The sequence below is a fragment of the Protomyctophum parallelum genome, assembly GCF_964188405.1.
Source record: "Protomyctophum parallelum genome assembly, chromosome: 21".
Taxonomy (NCBI): domain Eukaryota; kingdom Metazoa; phylum Chordata; class Actinopteri; order Myctophiformes; family Myctophidae; genus Protomyctophum; species Protomyctophum parallelum.
Window position 1 is genome coordinate 25,121,642 of NC_139713.1, and position 17,305 is coordinate 25,138,946.

Below are 17,305 nucleotides of genomic sequence, written 5' to 3' on the forward strand. Positions count from 1 at the left end.
TAGCCTTTTCAACAGCTAGACAGGCAAATGTTTGTGATATGATACTGTCTGAAACATGAACCAACTGGATAGTCAAATTCTTTTATATTTGAGAAAGCAGATATATTTGTCTCTCACAATTACATGTCCAACAAAATCTTAATTAATTTGTATAATAATAATAATAGAAACGACACAAGACCATAACCTTTAACTTCATTATGACATTTATTGAGCAAATGCTGCTGGGAAATCGCTCATGATGATAAAGGCATGGGATTGCAAACAGTAGCACCTCATTTCAAGTTCAGTATTTAAATTCAAGTCCATCCTAGGCATACAAGAATGTATGTGCGCATTTACAGATTTATTTTCTATTGCACTCATCGGGTAAACATAACAGACACTGATAAAAAGCATGTTTAAGGCTAGGAGTTTCTTCGGGTTCATTAAGCTTTTAATTGCTTCAGGTACTGAATGTATTATGTATCATGAGTTCATCATACCGTTGCCTTTCTCTTTCTTCACTGTACGTTGTGTATTTGTTATAAGATTCACTTTTGGCTCAGTTATCTCACATATCAGGTAACGCTCGATTCATACTTGATTGCACGGCGGCGTCGCACACCGAAAATGGCAGATTTACAAGCCCACGATACATCACAGTGCGGTGTCTTGTGGTCTTATAGATCGGCTACTTTTTGCTGCACGATACTGGCACGCAACCAAGTATAAATCTTGCTTAAGGCTTCTTCAGTAGACCAAGTGGCCATGAGTCCATATTCTCTAACTCAAAATACCTCATACATCTCCAGCAATCTCTCGCTCTCCCATCCACCCATGTCTTATATATTTCTATTATACATTTACTCTGTGCACACAGTGTATCCCTTCCATACACACACATACAGATTAGAGAGGAAGGGTCTCTCCTCCCCTGAGCTAGCATGCAGTTGCCACCACACATCCCCCCACCCCATACACTCATCCATAATCTCCCTGTGAACTGCAGAAAGAAAGAAAATGTCACACTCGCTCACTCTCCACCATCTCTGCTGCAAAGCTTGTTGAAAAGCTTTCACTCGACATGCATTTTTGGATATTTTTCAGGATTTTTCATTTGCATCGTTTTGGTTTTCTTTCTATGCGTTGTTTTGTATGGTTGAGAGTGGTTATCATCGCTCTAGCTGTATCGTTATGTTAGTTGTGGGTTGATTGCTTGTTGGTGTGTCCTCTACTCTGGCAGCCCCGTCCATTCTCCTCTATAGGCTCACAGCTGATGGGAGCATGCTCACTCAGCCTGCGTCACCTGCGTGATGGATTGGGTGGAGAGCTTCTCAGTTTTCTTGGTGGCGACCGTCTTCTCCATCACTGTCTCCTCTGCCTCCTGCGTTGTCTCGGTAACGGTGACAGATTTGGTGACTTGCTGGGAGCCGTCTTCTCCAGTGGTGATGGTCTCCACTGTCTTGGTGATTACAACCTTGTGGCTGTCTTCCTTGCAGGGGCTCTCGTCGACCCCATTAACACTACGAAGTCTGAAAAAATGTCACTACTACTCAGTCGGCTCACGGTCAGGACGACCGTGTTTTTGGTGCGATTTGATTGGCCACTCTCTCCCCCACTGATCGTCCCTCTCCAGCTGGAGAAGACATTGTTCATGTTCAAGCCTGCATCCCATTTCCAACGAATTAAATCATAATATGTTTCTTAACACATGTTTTCACTCCTAAAATGTATAAAACTAATAATACATGTGAAAAATATATATTTTGCCGTTGCCCGTTACTATATTGCAACATAGCCATGGAAGAGTGTCGCGTTGCTGCCTTTTGTTGTCCTTTTTTTTTTCTTCCAAAAGAGCAAAGATCACTTGTCTTTTCTTGTGTGTTATCGATGTAATTAATACATGTGACCCCACGCGATGTACAGACTGCTTGACTAGGCATGTAAACATGACATAATTGTATTAATGTTTAAGTGTAATGATGGTATTGACCGGATTGTCCGTAGTCCTCCAGCCGTTAGCTTACAGTTGCTAATATTATAAGCTAACAACATTACTAAAGCCAATGTATTGCATTAAATGCGGCCTGTCCGCGGTAAATTACTTATACAAGTGAGTCGCGTTATATCTACCTAAATTACCAGCCAAAGTACATTCCAAATAAACAATTATTAGCCACGTTATGTTGTTATATCAGTTTAATTAATAAAAAACATCGCATTTGTCGGCCGTTAGCACTGTGAATTCAACATCCGGTGAGGAGAGGATACGGATCGTGTATGTATTGTGTATGGAAATCGGCGCATACAGACAGGTACACGACCGGATGTAAGCCTTGCAGACTAAATAGACATTTACATGCTTTCCTGAGAGGGAGAGAGAGAGAAAAAGGAAAGTTTTGACTGACAAAGAGCTGGCGATATTGAGCCTATATGCCAGAACAAATTAATCCACAGCAGCAGGCCTACATATGTTCCACGTCGCTTGCAGAAAGAACTGTTCTTTTGACTGACAAAACATTTAGCGGTTCGGGAGGTCTATCTGGTTGGAATTATTTCAAACACTTTATTTTGTATCGCGCATCGGCAAGCGTTCTCGCTTCATGGAAAGTAAATGTCGGGTCGTAACCGAGCATTCAATAATAATAATAATAACAATGATAATAATCATTGTATTCATATTCCTATTATCTTATCAAAATAATAAACAAATTCCAAGTTAATTAATCAGCCAAACGTATATGATTTAATTCGTTGGACATGGAATGCAGGATTGAACAACAACAACAAGAATGCCTTCTGTTTGTGTTCTTTTTTTTTCTCCACTTTCTTTCAATCATAACTCGCTCATTTTTTGCTCATTTAAAAAGATTCAAAATACCATGTAAACTATGGAATTGGGGCTTTCATTTGGTATATACATCGGTTGTGTAGGCGCTCTCTACGAAACGATATCAAGTGAAAAGGAAATGTCGGGGAATCACCATTAACACCATTATCAAGCAGCGCAAACAAAAGACGAGCGGGGGATAAAGGGGGAGAGCGGTCGATTGGGCCGATTATAGTCAGACTGAGTAAGAGATATATGCCTAAAATCATATTTACAAAACGTTTCAAATGGAAAAAAAAACAGAGATGATTTCAATCGAATATTTAGACAAAGTCATGCAAGGGGAACTTTCTCTGGACTCCATGGGCTAAGAAAATAAACGTTGAAATCTCAAATTCGGTCAGAACGGCTGCTCAGACTTCCTAGTGTTAATGACTACATCATCCTCTTTGGTTTCCTCTTCTTTCTTGCCCATGTCGTCGGTCTTCTCTACCTCTCCATTCATGGCAACATCTTTTTTCTCCACCTTTTTCTCCTCTGAATCACTCTTCTTTTCTGCTTTCTCCTCAGCAGCCTTAGGATCCTCTGTCTTGGGGGCTTCGGGCTTGGCGGTCTCGCTCTTTGGGGACTCAGCTTTTGTGGATTCTGCTTTTGGAGATTCAACTTTTAGGGAAGTGGGCTTTTCAGACTTAGGAGAGCCAGCCTTTGGTGACTCAGACTTAGGGGATGAAGGCTTGGGAGATGCAGACTTAGGGGATGCAGGCTTAGGAGAGCCAACTTTTGGAGATTCGGCTTTTAGGGAAGTGGGCTTTTCAGACTTAGGAGAGCCTGCTTTTGGAGATTCAGCTTTTAGGGAAGTGGGCTTTTCAGACTTAGGAGAGCCAGCCTTTGGTGACTCAGACTTAGGGGATGAAGGCTTGCGAGATTCAGACTTAGGGGATGAAGGCTTGGGAGACTCTGACTTAGGGGATGAAGGCTTAGGAGAGCCAGCTTTTGGAGATTCGGTTTTTAGGGAAGTGGGCTTTTCAGACTTAGGAGAGCCAGCCTTTGGTGACTCAGACTTAGGGGATGAAGGCTTGGGAGATTCAGGCTTTAGAGAATCGGGTTTTTCCGCCGCCTTGGCCTCCTCTTCCTTCTTGGCCTCAGGTTTAGCAGCTTCACCCTTGGGTGCATCTGTTTTGGGAGCATCTGTCTTGGTCACAGCTGCCTTGTCCTTGTCCTCTGCTTTCTCATCCTTTTCCTCCTTCTCATCTTTTTCACCTTCTACCATCTTGTCCTGTTCCGTTTCCTCTTTTCCCTCATCCTCCTTCTCATCTCCGCTTTTGGATCCTTTGTCACTACTTACGTCTTTGTCCTTAGCGTCACCAGCCTCCTCTTCAGCCCCCTCACCTTCCACTGTCTCTTCTTCTCCTCCGCTGCCCTCCTTGTCTCCAGCCTTCTCTTTGTCAGGAGAGGCCTTTGACTCTGGGGCTTTGGAGCACAAGACGGTCTCCTCAACTTCCTCCTCCTCTTCCTCCTCCCCCTCTTCCTCTCCCTCTGCATCGTCCCCCTTTTCTCCCTCATCCTCTCCCTCGGCGTCGCCCTCTTCACCTTTCTCTCCCTCCTCTCCACCTTCTCCCTCTTCTTCCTCATCACCCTTTCCGTCATCTCCCTCTTCCTCCTCGGTGGGTGCGCTAGCGCTAACTTTGGCTTCGGCGGCAGTCACGGCTTCCTCCTCTACCTCCTCACCTTCGCCGTCGTCTCCCTCCTCGGCCTCGGCCTCTGCGTCATCTCCCTCTCCGCCTTCATCTTCTTCCTCTTGTTCTCCCTCATCCTCGCCATCTGGTGCAGCTCCTAGCTTGGCGGACAGCTCTTGTGCGATCTCTGCCAGGGCTTCGTCCATTTCATCCTCGTGAACGCTGGTCTCCTCAATGATCTCCTCCACAAACTTGTGCTGCACCTTCAACTTGGGAGCGTCAGATTTAGAAGACTTAGACTTGGATGTGACGGCCTGGCGATAAGGGAAAGTGTTGAAGTGTGTCTCTTCTCCCTCCAGAAGTTTCCTGTGGGCGGCCAATCAATGTGAAAACATAATCATGTTAGTTGTTTTTTTGATACATTTTTAATTTGTCTTTCTTTTTGTTTCCTTAACATATATTTAGTACAAGTTTTGTAAAAGGTTGCTTAACCAACCTTTTACCAAACTTGTTTTGCTCTGAAGTGCTATTAGCATTTCTAACATGAATGTCTACTAGGTAATTTATCAGATCTAAGGAATATGTTGTAAAAGTTGGTGCTGCACAGTGGTTGAAAATAAGTAAAAGTATCTATACGGCAATAGAAACACTCTGTTACAAGTGAAAGTCTGGAATGCAACATTTACTTGAGTAAAAGTACAAAAGTATTGGCTTCAAAATGTATGTAAGTACCAAAAGTAAAAGTACTAATTATACAGAATGTCCCATTTAAAGTTTTCACATGTATAATACAGTAATCTTTTGAAAATGGCAGATCTACAAGATATGATATCTAGCTTGTAGATCGGCTATTTTCAAATGGCCGAAATGTATAGGGCTTAAGTAGTTAATGTATGTTTTCTAATAATAAACAAAATCTACAAAGTAACTAGTAACTAAAGTTGGAGTAAAAGTAGGCCTACAATATTTGCCTCTGAGATGTAGTAGAGTAGAAGTAAAAGTATGCACCTGTATGCAGCGATCTCGATGTCCAGGGCCATCTTGACATTGAGCAGGTCCTGGTACTCACGCAGGTGACGTGCCATCTCCCACTTGGTGCTCTTCAGCTCATTGTCCAGCTGATGGATGGTCTCCTGAAGACACACACACCCTACTCTTGAGTACATTCAAGACCTTTAAAATCACTTCTATATCAAACGACAATAGCTAATCCAAAAGCTCGTATAGATCAGCTTGAAGATCAGCTATTTTTGAATATCCGAAGTATAAAATATAGTGCATAAAGTTGTTATTGCATGTTTTGGATTGATAATCTAAATCAAATAATTGTAGTGTCATAAACAAATAGAATATTTGGCTCCGAGATGCAATGGAGTAGATAGAAATATGAAAAATGGAAATACTCAAGTAAAGCAAATGTACCTCAAAATTGTAGGCCTACTTAAGTACAGTACTTTAGTAAATGTATGTATTATGTATCAGTGAATTGTAACACAATAAAGACGTTTTCAACGTCTTAGTTGCATTTATTCTAATAATAATAATAAACTGAAACAATTTTGTTTTCATTTAAACACACTGAAAATGAAAAAAAGTCAACCTAACCAACGCTATAATATTTGTTCCCAAGTTCAACGTTGTGAGCTCCACTGCAGCATTTTTGCCTTTCTGTGATGAAATTCTGATGCCACTCAGTATTCTAGACTAGAGGATGGATGCTGTCGTTTCAAGGGCAGTCTCTGCACTTCTTCAAAAGGCATCAGTTGGTGTGATGCAAGGACACCGCTAATGGATGCATCGACCTGCATCTCTGACTCGGCGAGAGAGGGGGGAGAGAGAGAGAGAGAGAGAGAGAGAGAGAGAGAGAGAGAGAGAGAGAGAGAGAGAGAGAGAGATTGCTGCAGTGCGTCCTCATTTAACCCACTGTCCCACTCCTGTACTTCCTATACCACACCAGGCCAGAAGGTGTCACCATTTGGCCACGGTTGCGGTCGCAGTACTGCGGGTACAGCATTACGCAGCAGAAATAGTTTTAAACAACGCAGACAGACTGGCCTGCTGTGAATATGATGACGTTAAAATATCCACATAATAAGCTCAGTTGTTGTTTTCTTTTCTGTCGAATAAATGAGGATGATCATCATTTAAATCTGAAACAATAGGCTATAGTATATAGTATTGACTGGTAACAATTAACAATATATAATATATATATATAATATATAATATATAATTATAACATAATAATTAAGGCTGCAGTGCAAACTTGGAATGCAGGACCACATTGGAAATTACATTACGCTTTGATGTGTTATCATATATAGGTAACAGGTTTAAGTTGTATTGTGATTTTGCTCATGTTGTGTTTTACAAAAATAAATAATAATAATAATAATACAAATAATAATAATAATAATAATAATAATAATTTAAAAAAAACTTTAATAATATCCACCAGATAGTATATTCAAACGAACGTTTATTCTCTCGTGTGTGCGACAGACAAAATAATAATAACTAAAAATAATAATGAAATAAAATACATGATTTATATTTTACTAATTACCTGCAAGCTGGACAGGTCGCCGTTGTGTCTGTCCTCGATGTCGTTGAGCTGCCTCTCCAGAGACTCGCGTGTGCCGCGCACAGACTCCAGCTCCACGGTCTTGGACTGCAGCTGGCGGCGGTAGTCGGAGATCTCGTCGCGGGCGGACTTGATGGCGTCCTTGTTCTGCTCGGCCGCCTCGGTCACCTTGGCGTAGCGGCACATGAACCAGTTCTCCACCTGCTGCAGGTTCTGCACGGAGTGGCCCTCCAGCTCGGAGCGGATCTCCCGCAGCGCCTCGGTGATGTCGGTCTTCTGGAAGTCCTTCCTCTCCACGGTCACCTGCGACTCCTCGATCTGCGCCAGCAGCTCGCTCACCTCCTCCTCGTGGTTGCCGCGGATGAAGGCGATCTCGTCCTGCAGCGACTGCACCTTCTTCTCCATCTCGGACTTGACCAGCTCCGAGTCGCCGATGTCCTTCCTCAGGCAGCGGACGATGGCCTCCGCCTCCTCGCGGATGCGGGCTTCCTCGTCGAAGCGGTCGCGGAGCCGCTGGATGTCCTCCTCGATGTGCTCCGTGTCGAGCTGGATCTGTGCCTTGTCGTGGTGGATCTGCTCCAGCACGGCGCGCAGCTCCTGCAGCTCGCCGTCGTACAGGTCGCCCAGCTGGGAGCGGGACACCTGTTTCTGCCGCAGCGCCTGGATCTCTTCCTCGATCTGCCGGTTCTGCTGCTCCAGGTAGTGCACCTTGTCGATGTAGCCGGCGAAGCGGTCGTTGAGCCCCTGGAGTTGCTCCTTCTCGTTGGAGCCGCGCTTGTTGTAATCTCCGTTCAGGTGGCTGTAGTCAACGCTGTCGGCGGAGCCGTGCACCTGGGAGCCATAGGCTCGGGACACGGGCATGGCGTTGACGCTCCTCTTGTAAGAGGTGGTCATCGTGGAGCCGCCGGGGCTTGGTCTGGACCATGACTGGGACCGAAAGCCGCTGGACGGGGTGCCGCCACTGGAGCGGCCGTAGCCGTAACTTGTTCTACTATCCATGGTTCTTCTAAATGGACTCCCTGTCGTCGTGTCGACCGGGTAACTCATCCGGTCAGTAGGCCTACTGTGTAAGGGAGGTGCGGGTGCAAACTAAAAGTGGGGGATGACTGTTGTGGGAGGCGTGTGGCTGGTGAGAGCGTGTGTGTGGGACTGTGTGTGAGTGTGTGTGTGAGTCTGTGTGTATGAGTGTGCAGGTGTATGGCTCTCACGTCGACTGAAGCACCACCGCCGGTCTTTATATATCCGACGCTCTGTCGCTAACAAGGCAGAGCTGAGGCGGTTTTGCTGCTGCTGGCCCATTGATCGGAGCGGAGGGGAGGGAGCATCCCCCCGGGCTGGTCCGTCACTGGTCCACGGGGTCTCGCTCGACCCACACCACGTGGGATGGAGCGGCCACGTGGGTGCCTTATGTCTGAGAGGAGGACAGCCAGGAATAAATAATTAAATTAAAATTGTAGCCTAATTTTCATTACAGCATGTTTCCACGGCTTACAGAAGGCTACTAAGTTTGACTGCAGTTTTGGCTGCAGTGAAAGTGTAGCTTTAAGAAATAGCTAGGCTATATGTCTAATCTGAGTTTAGATAACTTTAATTTCCAAGTATGTTACATATACACGTGTCACGTGTGTGTGTGTGTGTGTGTGTGTGTGTGTGTGTGTGTGTGTGTGTGTGTGTGTGTGTGTGTGTGTGTGTGTGTGTGTGTGTGTGTGTGTGTGTGTGTGTTCGTTACAGCCACGTCAACAACTATGACAATTTATATATACAGCTACAGTTGTCATCTGGAAGATGTAAGCTTTAAATGTGAAAGAACTCAGAATTGGCCATTTCAATTGATTTCATTTTCCCTGAATTTATTAACCCTTGCTTGTTGTTGGCCTATATATTCCAAAGCACCATTCCATTCCATGCCCCTCCCCAACAAGACGCAGAACGCAAAAATCCATAATGCATGCACACTTCATTGAACCATTTCAGCACCGCGGATAGCTCCTGTCACACCGCCGCTGTTAGTCAACTAGCACCACGGACAGCGACCATGGAACTCCATTATGCTGCAGATTGGGATAGCTTTATAGGCTAAATTAGTAAATTGGGTATTGTTTATATACATCAAATAAATCAAATATAGTTGTGCTGTATTTATTTATTTACAGGTTTCCGATCACGTCTTAATAATGTAGGCCTACACAGCATGGGTGAAGGGTCTTCTTGTTTGCTATTTACAGGCAATCTGCTGACACCGCGTCTTGTAATGAATGCAATCGATGACATTTACCCCGAGTGACCCACCAGTGTCTCTCTCTCTCTCTCTCTCTCTCTCTCTCTCTCTCTCTCTCTCTCTCTCTCTCTCTCTCTCTCTCTCTCTCTGGTATACGGGCATGTAATCCTGTCATCGCAGAGTAGAGCCTCACAGTCAGAAAGAGGCTCAATGATGCAACGTTATAAAGGACTAACATTTTGGATTTCTGTGAACTCTCACAACAGACAGCCTATAGTCAGAGAGCAGTGCACGCACACACACACACACACACACACACACACACACACACACACACACACACACACACACACACACACACACACGTCACACACACACACACACACACACACACACACACACACACACACACACACACACACACACACACACACACACACACACACACACACACACACACACACACACACACACACACACACACACACACCTACAATGGGCTGGGGAATTGGAAATGGATAAACATGAGCTCTCCCACTGTGCATGATATAGGCCTATAGAATACAATTATATATAGGGAGATGTTTGCATCATAAGAAAGCTGGCTATATAGTGAATTCATCCATCATAATGCAGAATCTTATATTGTATTGAGATTCCTTCACTGCTGTTTTACTACTTTGAAAGCCTGCATGGTGCTTGTAATTACACTATTTATTTATTTGTTTGTTTGTTTGTTTGTTTGTTTGTTAGTTAGTTAGTTAGTTAGAAGTTAGTTAGTTAGTTAGTTAGTTAGTTTAGTTTTGCAAAATAAATCTGCATAAATTCATTGATTTTTCAAGTTTCAGACAGACAGGCTGCGTTTGGAAAATCTTTCTTCTTTCTTCCATTTCAATGAATAAAGATCTCCTAAAAACACAGCCAAGTGTGCCTAGTAGAATCCCTGTGTAATGCATACAGCTGTGTCTCTGATAAATGCAAATGAGAAGCAGAAGTAATTGTTTTCCCTTCGCTTACACTACTTTAAATAGCCAACGTGGTCCAAAGAAAATGTATAGGCCCTAAATCGTCTTCAGGGTGAAGACGATTTGCCCCATCAATGACACACAATCAAGAAAAATGCATGAGAATCTTTCATGAAGATATATGTTTTAATATCAGTGCTAACGTAATAGGAGTGGCTTCATACAGTTACGAGTAATGCCGTCATAATGCAAGAAGCAAGGCGAGAATGTAACAAGAAACATCAGCATCGAGGAGCCATCTGGTGTGACGTTGTGTCTTGTGCGACATGCCACATGGGATTCCAGGGTTGATGTGTCATCCATCCCTTTACTTGTTTCCCTTGATGATTGAAGGTGCAGTGTGGGCTGCCAGTCCACATAACACAGTGCTCAGCCGTAATGTAACCAGGGAGTGGACAAATGGAACCAAAATTGACCCGTTCGGGCCCATTTGGTTCCATTTGTACGCTATGGGGTTGAATGAACTGAGCATTTTGCTGTGTGCTTGGCTAAAGGCCTCACACAGACGGTCCTATTGATCTTCCATCAGTACTGCTGCTTCGCTATAATCCCAGGTCACACAGGTCAGTGCAAACCTATTGCCCACACTTGTTGAAGGTAATGCGACAGAAGGGCTGAGTAGTGGTTTTCTGGTATATGTATACATACAGTATGTTTAACATAACATAACCATTATTTAATCCTGTGCCTATACACAGTAAAACTGAACAGAAATCGACCCTCACAGGACTCCTATACATCGTCCATCGTTCCAGATTTTGCTCTATATACAGCGACTGAATGAATACTAAATGTGCCTTTGATTTGTTTTATTGATTTATGTTTATTTGACATCACAGTCGCATTGGACAGACCAGATGGATTGCTGAGAATTAACACAAATGCTAATGTAATACACTTGTCCAAAGGATATATCACATAAGCTACAGAGACAACATGGTAAGAACAATTATAAAACAGCCTAAATCTATTCATGTGAGTGCTATTGTTTTGATTTGAATCTAAATGTGAGTCCTCTGTTAAAAACTTTCCCAATCATCTCTTGTGGGCAAAGAGTTCCAGAGTTAAGTAAAGATAAATATGTTGTATTGTCTTTGTTGTGGATCGTATAATCGTATTCCCTGTCATTTATTGTGTTAATTGTGTTAATTGTCAACTGTTAGCTGCCAAATGCTCTCTAGTACTTTCACTTTGTACATTCTTTGGTAGGCTACTGCAAAATATGAATCAATATCAATTGCAATATTTTATTCTGAGGCACCAGTCACCATTGAAAGCCTATATTTAATGCCTCAAGCACAAGAGTAAGTTTTTCCGCTTTCTGAGACAGACTTAGACATTATGTCATTAGTCACCGATCTCTATTTGGTTATCTCCCTCATTGTTTTCCCACAACAGCGGTTAGAAACTGCTAATGCATCAAGCATGGGCCTGCATGGCCAATTTTAGATTACTCCTGAGAGAGAAGGATCGATGCAGATACATAGGGAAAGACAGACAGATAAGTGAAACAGAGACAGACGTGCATGCGTGTGAGTGTGTGTGCTTTATGTCTAACAGCTGCAGCTCCAATATCCTTGCTAGCTGATTTTCCAATGTCCTCGACCAGCGTTCCAGTGGCATCTCTCCGTAGATGCCCGCCTGCCTCCTGCAGGCTTGTAGATGTGTAAATCACCCGACGGCCCGGGTACAGCAAGCTGTTTGTTCAGGAACCTCAAGGTGCTTTTGTCTGCCCTCGGTTGAGTGTGTGTGTGTTATGAAGGAGGAGGGGGGATGGGGGGGGATAAGTGAACAGTGTTGTTTAAATTCAGTTCTGGCGTCCAACACACTGCAGAAGGGTTGGTTGGAGTCCTTTCAAGTGCCACTGCAGCAGAAACACGCTCTCTAGCAATGAGGAGTCGAGCAGCGAAGCCTAGCCCAGCCCAGCCCAGCCCCAGTATCAGCCCCAGTATCAGCCCCAGTATCAGCCCCAGTATATCAGCCCCAGTATCAGCCCCAGTATCAGTCCCAGTATATCAGCCCCAGTATATCAGCCCCAGTATCAGCCCCAGTATCAGCCCCAGTATATCAGCCCCAGTATCAGCCCCAGTATCAGTCCCAGTATATCAGCCCCAGTATCAGCCCCAGTATATCAGTCCCAGTATATCAGCCCCAGTATCAGCCCCAGTATCAGCCCCAGTATCAGTCCCAGTATATCAGCCCCAGTATCAGCCCCAGTATCAGTCCCAGTATATCAGCCCCAGTATCAGCCCCAGTATATCAGTCCCAGTATATCAGCCCCAGTATATCAGTCCCAGTATATCAGCCCCAGTATCAGCCCCAGTATATCAGTCCCAGTATATCAGCCCCAGTATCAGCCCCATTATATCAGTCCCAGTATATCAGCCCCATTATATCAGTCCCAGTATATCAGCCCCAGTATATCAGTCCCAGTATATCAGTCCCAGTATATCAGCCCCAGTATCAGCCCCAGTATATCAGCCCCAGTATCAGCCCCAGTATCAGTCCCAGTATATCAGCCCCAGTATATCAGTCCCAGTATATCAGCCCCAGTATATCAGTCCCAGTATATCAGCCCCAGTATCAGCCCCAGTATATCAGTCCCAGTATATCAGCCCCAGTATCAGCCCCATTATATCAGTCCCAGTATATCAGCCCCATTATATCAGTCCCAGTATATCAGCCCCAGTATATCAGTCCCAGTATATCAGTCCCAGTATATCAGCCCCATTATATCAGTCCCAGTATATCAGCCCCAGTATCAGCCCCAGTATATCAGCCCCAGTATCAGCCCCAGTATATCAGTCCCAGTCCCAGTATATCAGCCCCAGTATCAGCCCCAGTATATCAGTCCCAGTATATCAGCCCCAGTATCAGCCCCAGTATATCAGTCCCAGTATATCAGCCCCAGTATCAGCCCCAGTATCAGTCCCAGTCCCAGTATATCAGCCCCAGTATCAGCCCCAGTATCAGTCCCAGTATATCAGCCCCAGTATCAGTCCCAGTATATCAGCCCCAGGCCAGTGCCCATGACCATGCATACAGTACACTACAGTGATGGCAGGTATTTCCATTTGAATGAATGATTCTTGATCTATTAATCTAATTATAGTAATAATGTAAATAAGTAACGATGTAATGGTGTCAATCAATCAATCAACCAACCAACCAACCTGTCTGTGCACCCCTTTCTATCATTTCTAATTCTGTGCCGCAGCCCTCACAGCTCCTCCCATGATGTCCTCCAGCTTTGACTAATGTGTATGGCTGCAGAGTCAGCCCCTCACAGGGTGTGGGCCTGTCTGAAGATGCTATAGTGATATGATCCTTTTCTATCATTATAGAGGAAATATTATTCTTACTTTGACTGTAGCACAGTGTAATGCCTCCTATTCTCAACATTATAATATTTTTGGAAAGAGGGGCACTAATAGAGCTGATGTGTTTAACGCTTTATACGATAATACTTGGAGGACCTGTTGCCTGCTATGGTCACCAAAATAAATACACCAAAAGGATAAATGAAATCACTAGTAAATAACAAAAGAACTGCTGAGTCAGTATATAATTAAGAATATACAGTATAGTATAAGAATCCACATCAACAAGCTATAGAGAGACTCCCTTTATCCTATGGCTTATTAAAATTCATGAGCAGGAAGAAAATATGTTAAGTCACACTACTTACAGAGATTTACACTAACAATGAGGGAGCTTACAAACTGCATGTGTGACTGTGAGTGCGTGTGCATGTGTGTGTCTGTCCAGACAATTTACTATCCATTTTTTTGGACAGAGTCCAAAGACAGAGTGGCCACACCTAGACCACACGCAGGCACGCACGCACAGACACACACACACACACACACACACACACACACACACACACACACACACACACACACACACACACACACACACACACACACACACACAGTCACACACATACACACACACACACACACACACACACACACACACACACACACACACACACACACACACACATACACACACACACACACACACACACACACACACGATCAATGGGCTGTAGTGGAAGTATTTATTGCTTCTACAGCATGCGATCTTATCCTCAGGTAACCTTGGGAATGCGTCACCTACCATGGTAACTGAGGCAGTTCATGTGCTACCATACTCCAGGCTTTTAGATGCATACAATAACCAGTAATGCACTCTGTCGAGGTGCGCCTTGCACACAAGCAGGCCATACATGCATGGCCTACTTATGTGCGCAAGCAGAGCTACTAACTAATGTCTATTACAACTGCTGTTCTAAATCCTTTAGACCCCTTATTGATCTTACCTACCTTGAAGCGTACCTTATATATATATATATATATATATATATATATATATATATAATGCTTTTACAACATTCTTCACGTACAAAGTGACAAAGTTTTCCACATGAGTCAAGACACATGTGTAAACAAGATCTATGCATGGCTTTTGGCAAAACAACAAGGCATGAGTTATGTTAAAAGTTTTCATTTTCAAATGATGGCTATAGCACCTCCCTTTGGCCGCATGGTTAATCCAGAACTGCAATATTTGGCTGAAAAATTGGGAGAATAAAAAAAGGTACAAATACAATAAAGGGCCTGGCAGAGACAATAAGGGAATACAATTTCATAGCATGTTTTTGCCCAGCCATTTCATATGGACTCTATGATTCTCAGGTATAATAGGCCTATGGCTTTTTAAAATTATATTATTATATATTTTTACATTTATTTATAATTGTATTTTCATTGCATAAAAATGAATCTGAGACGTCACATGCGGTTTGTCCATTTGTCCAATCAGATACAGCTGGCTGATTATGGCGGTCATGTTGTTGTTTGGTGCGGAGATATCTCTGTATGAGTGGTGCATTCTTTCAAAATGAAACGGTGACCAGAAAATATTATGAAAGAAGAATTTGGGGGATTTCATTTTAAATGTGTTTTGGAGTAAAAAACGAGTTATTAATTTATTAGGCTTCAGAAGTCGTGAAACTGAAACAGGTGACTGATGATGATGACGTATGACTGGAGATGTCATGAAAGAAGACAACTAAAGGTACGAAATGGAACTTTGACTATTTTTCTTAGCTGGTTTTGTTTAAATTATTGGATAATAGACCTTTTTCATGTCAGCCAACTTCAGATCGAACTTTATAGCTCGATCTGGTCCATAGCCCTAATGCCCTTTATGAAGGCATAGCCACAGACAGCTATGGATCAGTGCTAGGCCTGGCTACAATAGCCTAGCTACCTATACCTACCCTACCCTTTGTATTACATTACAGGGCATGCTTTCATAAACGGGCTAGTATGGGCACCACCAATCTTGACATAAAATAACACAGGTGTTGCCAATGACAGGGTAGGCTACTAATTACAAATATCGGCAGCAGTGCAGCACCCTACTCTTTTTGGACCAAAGGGTCAAAGAACACTGGACTGAGGGTCCTTGGATGCCACTTTGAGAACAACTGTTCTATTGAAACTGCTTTCATGCAAATTATAAGGTATTTCCCTGTGTGACACAGCGCTGCAATTAATTGTGGGTTTGTTTTGGCACAGGCTGCTTATTGTGCATTTCTTTTGTTATGGTGATACATTGTTTTAGTTGAACAATGTGGTGCTGTACCTATAGCTTGTAGGCTACCTGTTGTGTTTACTGGTAACTAGCAATACACTGTGACAGTACAGTACAGTATAGTGTTTGTGTCTAAGTAAGTAAGTATAGGCCTATGTTGCACCTTGAGACTGCACGTGACTTATTGGCTTTTAAAGAAGAATTGCAACCAAAACAAGAGAAACACAACTAAATCAAGAATTAAACCATGTGTTTTATTGTCATTTACTGTAGCTATATCATGGTAAATGTTTAAACTACTGTGTCAAAATCACATTTGATTTGGTCAGCATGCTGTAGATTCATGGATCTTTTAACACTATTCATCTGCATTCTGAGTGAACGGAATGAGAGCATGGGATAAGCCAACAAAGAGAATATATGATGACTTTTATTTTTGGCTCATGTGATACAATAATATAATATTTAGTAATAGTAATGGTTGAGACGAAGCAGTGAAAGGTCCTGTCTTACCCAATACCCAATCATTCTGTTGAATGAACACAAGGCTGCTGTACTGGTACTATACCGCATACTAAGCATTTAAAGTATGCAGCAGCCTTGTTTTTAGTTGTCAAATAGCACTGCTGCTGGTCATGGTCAGCATTCCTCTTTGTCAGAAATGTTAAGACAAATAATTTGAGTTAAGAAAGGCTTTGGCTGCAGTGCATGCACGTTTCTTCCTGTCAATATTCAGAGAGAGAGAGAGAGAGAGAGAGAGAGAGAGAGGGGGGGGGGGGGAGAATCATAATGAATCTGTTCCTGTCTTTCGTCTGAGGAAATCAAGTATCACGCTTTAGTTATGGCGCGTTATACCGTGTGTGCATGTGTTTAAACTGCTATCTGCAAGCTTGTAGATCAGTCAATATAGATTGATTTAGTTTTTGTTTATTTGTAACTAATTTCAATGGGTCTTAAGTTGTTAAAGGCTGGGGGAGAAATGGGTTGACTTTTGATTTGACGGGACATGTCTTGATTCTTCACTTAACTGTCTGTCTGGTTGGTGGAAGCATACAACAGACGACCACAATGCCCCATTTCTACATAAAATGGTTTTAAGAGCTGTATGTGACAAAAGGTTGAATTGAGCCAGTGTGAAGATATTACTGTGAAAGTGATATGACTTTCTTATTATTAAGGACATGAGCAATGTTCAAGGTGATGATAGCAGTATGACTATTTTTATGACTCAATGTTTATTCCTTTTTTCAAATTGTACACAGAAAAATAGCCTCTCCTTTTTTCATGAAAAATGTAAATAAAAGTATCAGACAAAAATAGACAACAAATAAAACTTACAGAACAAAAAGTAAATGCAATAACAAACTATAGGCTACAGACAAA

At 43.0% G+C, this 17,305-nt stretch overlaps 1 protein-coding gene across 1 annotated transcript; it reads right to left on the bottom strand.

Moving 5' to 3' along the window:
* Positions 1 to 1,071: 1,071 nt before the first annotated feature.
* Positions 1,072 to 8,119, bottom strand: LOC310878645 (uncharacterized protein; the record flags this gene model as incomplete). The annotated part of the gene is given in 5 exon segments (XM_083793007.1): positions 1,072 to 1,505; positions 3,252 to 3,269; positions 3,271 to 4,854; positions 5,497 to 5,621; positions 7,055 to 8,119. Coding segments are annotated over 5 exon segments (3,027 nt in total). The 3' UTR covers positions 1,072 to 1,270.
* Positions 8,120 to 17,305: the final 9,186 nt, after the last annotated feature.